General features: G+C 45.4%; 1 protein-coding gene across 2 annotated transcripts in view; it reads left to right on the forward strand.

Moving 5' to 3' along the window:
• Positions 1 to 7,455, forward strand: part of LOC106749375 — a 49,887-nt gene extending 42,432 nt beyond the window's left edge. Inside the window, exons 24-30 of one of the 2 annotated variants that reach the window (XM_014628753.1) lie at positions 75 to 193; positions 1,046 to 1,222; positions 1,300 to 1,487; positions 2,772 to 3,151; positions 3,435 to 3,656; positions 4,185 to 4,250; positions 4,365 to 7,455. In XM_014628753.1, coding sequence (XP_014484239.1) covers positions 75 to 193; positions 1,046 to 1,222; positions 1,300 to 1,487; positions 2,772 to 3,151; positions 3,435 to 3,656; positions 4,185 to 4,250; positions 4,365 to 4,372 — 1,160 coding nt within the window. In that variant the 3' untranslated portion in view covers positions 4,373 to 7,455. Of the gene's footprint in view, positions 1 to 74; positions 194 to 1,045; positions 1,223 to 1,299; positions 1,488 to 2,771; positions 3,152 to 3,434; positions 3,657 to 4,184 lie in introns of both variants that reach the window. The other variant, XM_014628754.1, reaches the window with a different exon arrangement.
• Positions 7,456 to 7,885: the final 430 nt, after the last annotated feature.

A 7,885-nucleotide genomic window follows, 5' to 3' on the forward strand; every position in this document is an offset into this window, starting at 1 on the left:
CGAGAATAATAACGGCCGATTTTCGAGTGTCATCGGTCGCTTAATCGCGCCCGCGCGCGTTTTTCTCGTTACAGAGGCGCTCAAAGGCATGGAGAAGGTGGCGGAGCATATAAACGAGATGCAGAGAATCCACGAGGAATACGGTGCTATTTTCGACCACCTGTTCAGGCAACACCAGAAGTCCTGCAAACAGGTGAGTCGTTTGTCACGGAAAGCATGAAAAATATTCGCCAACGCATATCGTACACTATCGCAAATTTATTTAGGTATCCCATTAGAACGTCCTCGCAATTATCATCATTATTCATAATCATAATCGTTATTTATTAAAGGGAACACTTTTTGGTTATTTAGGTGATGCGAGAAATTTTTACAGAAAAGGAAGAACAAAATGTTTATAAAATACGATATGAAAAAGAATGACATTTAACAATATAACGGCAAATCATTAAGGAACAGCAGTAGCGAATAATAATGATAATAATGAAAGTGAATTATGAAAATATGATTCAGTTATTATATACAATATGTACAGTATATATACAAGTGAGTAAAATGAAAGTATGAATGAGCAAAGATAAATCAACAATTAAAAAAAAAACGTAAATAAATGAGAAAAAATGTATAGGTGATAACTTAAAAATAATAATAAAAATAATTAAAGTTATAATTTAAGCAATTATTCATGCTCCGACGAAAGAATTTGTTGAAGTGAGTTTTTTTAAGAACATCACTAAAAAAATTAAATATTAAAGAAAATTCATTAAGTAAAGTTTATTTATAGAAATGAAATTAGCATATGATGTTTTATTATTACTTTATCGAGAATTTATTTCCATTTACTCATTACATATTTTTTACGCATGCGATTTAATATATTCCGACTCTGCAATTTTAACATTCAATAAAGAAATATTATTATTATCAATTGTACGTTTACGTGTTGATTAAATAATTTTATTCGGTGTCGCTTACACGTTAATTATATTCACTATTAATTACGCGTTAATTAGCAAATGTTGTTGACGCGTTAATTTGTCGACAGCCGATCGACTTGAGCCCGGGCGATCTTTTGTACTACGGCGGCGTCGAGTGGCTCAATATCTCCGACTTCCTCGGCAAGATCAAGAAGGGTCTCGAGCTGCACGCGATGTGCTTCGTGTTTAAGTCGGCTGTCGTGTTCCTGTGCAAGGAGAGGCTGAGGCAAAAGAAGAAACTCATGGTGAGTATCCCGAGAGGATCGCGACGTTTCCCCGATACTCGAGAGTTCTCTCTCACCGCCCTCATTGCGTTCCTCAGGGTGTCTCGACCAAGGCTAACTCCAGCGAGGTGGAGATCATCCGTTACCAGGTGCTGATCCCGGTGACGGAGGTCCAAGTCAGAGCCAGCTCGGCCAAGGACATGGAGTCCCACTTCTTGTGGGAACTGATTCATCTGAGAAGTCAATTACAGAGAAGATCGGAGAAAGTATACGTGCTGTCCAACAGGTACCTTTCACGAGAGAGCTCGAATCGCCGGAGCGACTATTCGTTATTGACGGGAACCACGTAGACGTCGAGTGCGCGACGGACGGGGAAAAATTCCTCGTGTTTCCGAGAACGAGCTCTCGAAATCGCCCGAAATTACCCGGTTCGTGCTGCGCCACGCGTATGAAGAGTTCGCTTTTACAAATACTCTTTGATTTATACCCCGCAGCAAGAGAGAGAGAGAGAGAGAGAAAAATTCATTTCGCCGATTGGCGAGGATTAGAATGTGACCGATGCGCGATGAAACAAATTGACCCAGATTCGCGGGGCAATCGATCGGCACCCGATGCGTGCCTGATTGCAATCGATTACGCGATGCTAACGTCATTTCGCCGCTCCATCATCGATCGGGTGCGAAAATTGACGAGTCTCGGAAACAAATTGCGAATGAACCCGATTAGCCGTTGTTAACTCGCGATCGTATCTTCATCGAATTCCGTTCGCTCTCGACGTTCCGCCGGCGTATCTTTCGCATTCTTCATGAAATAACTCGGGATCGGTTTATATGTTCATCCTCGCGAATTTTCATCGCTTGCGTCAATCACAAATGGCTTTTGAGGACGCGTTATTCAGGTCAAGGCTGTCCGTTCGTTCGTTCGTTCTTCGATAAACTTTAATTAACACGTTCATCGCTACAGGTCACGTAATTAATTTACGTATGAAATATAATTAACTGTATATTAAATTAATAATTAATTTAACCGATACACAGAATCAATGAAACGAACCAACGAATATGAGGTGTCCCAAAACCAACGTTCGTTCTTAACATGACAAATTCTTTGAAACATTCTGAGACGAAAGTTCAAGTATTTGTGCATGTAAACAGTATGCCGGGTTACAAAGGCATATAAGAAAGTGAAAGCATGTTTATCGCTGTTCCTTCTAAGAAAGTTTATTTTGAACAAATATATCATAAAACAGTGTGTTTTTAAATAAAACTAATTTTTTAAATCTATTTTACCGAGGAGCCACATTACCATCTCTGTTCTTCTTCGACCTATCATGCAGTGTCGTGATATTTTTATAAATAACGTCCAAAGCGATAAATATTTCACAGCTTCGAGTCTAAAATCTATTGTGGACTTTAACGAATACAATCGTTAATTTTTCACTGAAAAATATGGATTATTAACGAAATTATTGTACAAAATGGGGCGCCGCAATACCGCATTCTCCTCTGATAATAAAAACGACTGTTCGATCGCGCTCGGTCTAAATCGCCGGCGCTTCCTTCGCTTGCAGCACGACGGAATTTCGCAACGCGTTCCTCAAGACGATCCGGCAGATCATCCGGGAGTCGGTGAGAAACATGAGCATACCTTCGACGAAGCAGAACCTGAGCCAAGCGCCGATGTCGATGGCGCCGCGCATGTCGACTGGGCACGTGGAGAAGTTCGACAAGCAGGCCGGCCAGAACGGGAACGGCGCGACGATGCCGACCGGCACGCTGTCGAAGAAGGCGGTGAAGCAGCAGCTATTGGCCAGCTCGCACAAGCGGAAGTACAGCCAGTCCAAGCAGCCGGTGGAGCACGAGAGCTCGGAGGACAAGGACCAGGAGGAGCCGCCGGTCACCCAACAGCAAACGTTTCGCTCCAGGAGCAAAACCATCAGCGACACTTCCGGTAAGCCGCCGAGATCGCGATCCTGAATGACAAAGAAAAGATCTTCCTCACATGTACGTGTGAACGGTTCCTTAAATTCGACGATTTCAACGGAGTCTCGCCGGTCCATTTCTTTCTCCTCTCAACCATACGGAAAAATGAATCACGCCTCGCTCGAACGTTGCCAGAAAAGAATACGAATGTAGAGAGAGCGCGCGCGCGCGACAGAGTTGTCGTAAGAAAAAAAAAAGGAAAAGAGAGAAAAATAGCGTTGAAAACGGTATTGTTATCTTGTCGGGTTTAGGCGAGGTAAAAGTCGAAATGGATTCGGGGACGAAGTCGGAAGGTGAGGAAGACTCGCAGGCTTTTTTAGGCGAGAAGAAGACGAATCTCGGCCGCACACCTAATCATCTGACGCTGAGCACTACGTCTACTATCTCGGCGGGGAGCACTGGCAGCCAGGCTAGATTGATCCAGTCCTCCCATCAGCCCGAGAACTATCAGCCCATTACCGTCAAGGAACTCGGTGAGTCTGCCGGTTATCGCGATATTTTTATCTGACGAGCAACAAGTGGATCGTCAAGCTCTACACGCATTAGAGACTGTTTACCGTCTCTCTCTCCATTTATATATCTGTGTGTCTTTCTCTTTGCCACTTATCAGCCAACAGCCAGCTTTTATTACTATTATATTATCGTTGCTCGCTGCCGCTGACGCGCACACACACACCACACGACCAACGATGATTTGATAATAATAAAAGTCGCAAGGGAAATGCGACGCTCGATAAAATTATCGCCACGAGAGTCGCGCGATCTTTCGATCCATCTTTCCTTCCGACTTCGTCTTTACTCAGCACTTAACTCTATCGCGAGTGTGTCGCCGACGGCAAGCTCTACGAGTGATTCATTGCTAAATTTACGAACACCTATCTTCGCAACACGACATTTTCGCCCTCTCCTCCGACATTATCTCCCTCGATTTATTAACCACGTGTGGGCGAGAAAGAGATCGATCTCTTCTAACGCGTCGCGATGTGCTCTCCCACCCGCAGGTTCACCGATCTGGAAGCCACGGGAGCTACCCTCCCTGGGGGAGGCCACCACGTTGCCGCGCAAGGGTAAGTCGGCCAGCGAGTTCGCGGACATGAGCTCGAGCCACAGCGCCTCCCGAAAGTCTCTAATAGAAATCAACAATTGTGCTCAACAACCTAACTTTAATAATCACGTTTAAGTTGAATAATATCGAGGCTGACTCGCTAACGAGGTAAAAATATCGTTAAGTTCCGCCACGACAACAACAACAACAACAACCACCACCACCACCACCACCACTACCGTCACCACCGTCGTCACAACCACCACCAGCACCACAACTTACCATCACCAACATCACCACCACCACCATCACCACGACCGCCGAGTGAGACACACGGAGATAAATGTCCGATAATTACGATTGTCACGATGCCGATACGCGATATACACGCGCGTCCGCCGCCCACGCGGAGATTCGCGAAGACTGCACTTTCTCCCTCCGCTCTCTTCCTCGTTTCGTCTTCCGGCGGGAACTACCCCGTGCGAGAGCTTAAGCGCGCTTGGTATGTGTGGCTGTGTTCGCGCGTATCTGTGTGTGTCCGTGCGTACGTGTGTGTTTGTCGAACGAGCCGACAGCGAGAAGTTCGATCGGACTTGCACCTCGCCCCGCAGGATCTAATCGAGCTCGCGGAATCGGCCCTCCCACCCTGTCCAAGGCTGAGCTGAAAATGTGTCAGACGTGTATCTAACGGGAGAGTAATTATATTTTGCAGCGGCGAACGGCGGCTGGTGGGAGGACGACGCACGCGAATTCGTGGAGAGAATTTCGGCTCGCGAGTCTCGATATCGCGACCCCGAGACGATTGTTATCCCCTTTGTTGGATATTTATTAGACTGTCCGAGCGATCCCAAAACTGTATTTGCTAATGTTCGTATCCGCTCGGTGTCGCCTCGCGATCTCACCGTGTCTAACTTTAGATATCTCTACGTCCTCGTTCCACTGCACGGACTTTTTGTTCGTAAGGAGGAAGGTTATCGCCTTCTTCGGCGGTTAATATATATTTTATTCCAACGTTTGCGTGAGAGAAAGAAGGATAGCGCACCTCACGGACGGAGATAGACGATGTCGGGCTCATTGTTGGTAGTTTTGATTTTGACAATCATAAAGCGGGCGACCTCGAGGAGGCGGGACATCGGCGGACGGGTCGCTGGTTCTGAAACGAATAAATTAAGTAGATCGTTAGTGAATGTGATCGCGGTCGGTCGCGAGAGAACCGTCGTCGGAACGATGGGGAATCTCGTTTACAAGAATGCTCGGTTAACAGGCGGTGCAACCCCTTGTTTGTCTCAGACGCGAGTCGCAGTACGCCTCGTTTCTCTGTCGTCGTTTGACTTATTTTCCGCGCGATGAAAGGAAGTGCAGTCGGTTGCACCAATCAACCCCAGTCGATTAAATTTGCACTTGCTGCTCCGGACAGTTACAATCTAATTATAAGATGGTTATTATTACATAACGGTTATTATTGCGTAACACTGTCGCAAATCTCTGTCTAACGTATGTCTCTAATACCGACGACTAGTGTACAAACTTCTCGCAAGTGCAAATTTCCTTTCTCTGTTCTTTTTCTTTTATTTTTCTTTTATAATGTTGGTAATTCCTTTTTACTTGATATTACTAACGTTGTGCAAAGTTACGTCTCAGTGTTTCGCTTTAAATATTATTGTAAAAGAATTTTTAAGTACGAGACACGGCACTAAGAGCGTCGAAAATTAGACAAGGGAAAATTCGGAGGTATCGTTTTATAAATATGAAAATTCCTGTACATGACATGAGTTAAAGTGAATTCTACGCTGAATTCAAGTCTATGTAATAAAATGCTTCCTTGCGATCGCATTTATAGAAATACGTGTTGTAAGTAAATGAGGGCCGCGCTGTAAGTAGTTGCGGACGCGCTACGTCAGACCCGCTTCCTCGTCCGATCACGGCGCGTCTGCATCTACTTCGAGCGCAGCATTCACGACTCGTGTCCCGAAAATACGACTTCGGAAAATCATTTCATCGCATACGGTTGAATTTGACGTGAGATTCTTTCTGATTTCTGTCCGCGAAAAATCTCGATATTCGTAGGAAATATAACGAGAGGTGAGAGTACATTGAAAACAAAAAAATATAAAACTGTTGAAAAATCCGGTTGCATAGTTACAGAACATATCTTAAATTCTCTCGTGGGGATTTTTCTCCATATATTTTACGATTTCAAAGATACTCTCTGTAATCAACTACATGGAATCAGTTCATTAACCTCATCCGTAAAACGTGCCCTGAACGTCTTACTTTTCGCTTATCTACAATATATCCCAAGCTCGTCAAAATTAGCGAAGGACGCTACCAGACTTTCCCTTTGTAAGAGAAGCTCGATTAAGACGAGATCGAGCGATCGAGGTTATTGGTGCAACGTGCAACTCGGGAGTCCCGGCGAGGATGGGACTAATCGTCGCCGAAACGATCCTCTTCGAATATATACAATTTAACACCATTCAGCGGTATGTACCGTCGATCTCACAACAGATCGCCGGCTTACAGACCGCGATCCGGTCCCCCCTCTCGAGAGTCTCCGGTGATGAGAGGCTACGTTCACCATCCTCTCGATCCACTTCGCGTGGACGGCGGCGCGACAATCCGGAGATAATCGATATCCTGTATATAATGTAATGATATTACTATCGTCGCTATATACGTTACTGTCGATCGCGATCGAGCGCTCACGCTTTGCGTTGGTTCTCACCATCCCTCCTACATATCCCCTCCCGTACACGCCCACATACACACACACGCGCCACACAGAGACATACATGCACAACGCCACACTCCCAGCCCCACCTCCATTTTTTTATTGTATGAAACCGTCGCGATGCATCATTGACGATCGCCGGATGACAGTCAGGTAGCCGACGGACAGAGGCGGACTCAAGATCCGTATTAAAATCGAAGAAGCGAGAATAAGCACGTATATAGCGAGTAAGTTTTAGCTGACTAAAGAGAATCAATTAAGGTAAAACGAAAAAAAAAATGTGTCGTATGTAGATATATACATATATATGTATACGTACACGTGTGCGCGTAAGCGCGACGCTCGTGACGCGTGACATCGCGCGTATGCACGCGTGTACGCGGAAAATATATATGTATACATACATTATATACATACGGGAATATTATGTGAGAGCGAGGGTGAGTTTGTGAATTGCATTGTACGTCGTCCACGGTCCCCCCCCCCCAAAAAAAAAGAAACGACAAAACGTTCCACCGCGTGTTAAACCTGTTTTCAGGGTCGAGCATCCTCGCCAACATAGCAGACTTTATTTTTAACGTTACTTAAGACAAAAAGAGAGTGAGAGTGGCCGAACAAATGATAGATAGAGGGTAAGAGTGTGTGTATGCGCGAGTGCATGTGCAAAAGAAAGCGAGAGAGCGCGCGCGCGAAAGAGAGAGAGAGAGAGGGAGAAGGAGAGAGCAAGAGATGGTCAGAGCGCTCGAGACCGAAGCTGCGAGGTTGAGATACGCCGGCATGACGATAGATGCACCCGAGGTCGTGATTAAAATGTATAATGCGCCGGGCGATAAACGCTGTGAGAGAGAAAGAGAGAGAGTGTGTGTGTGTGTGTGTGAGAGAGAGAAGAAAAAAGAGTGAGACATGCGCGAGGGTGGCACGAGGAG

Source organism: Dinoponera quadriceps, unplaced genomic scaffold, assembly GCF_001313825.1.
Source record: "Dinoponera quadriceps isolate SergipeBrazil2010 unplaced genomic scaffold, ASM131382v1 scaffold3683, whole genome shotgun sequence".
Taxonomy (NCBI): domain Eukaryota; kingdom Metazoa; phylum Arthropoda; class Insecta; order Hymenoptera; family Formicidae; genus Dinoponera; species Dinoponera quadriceps.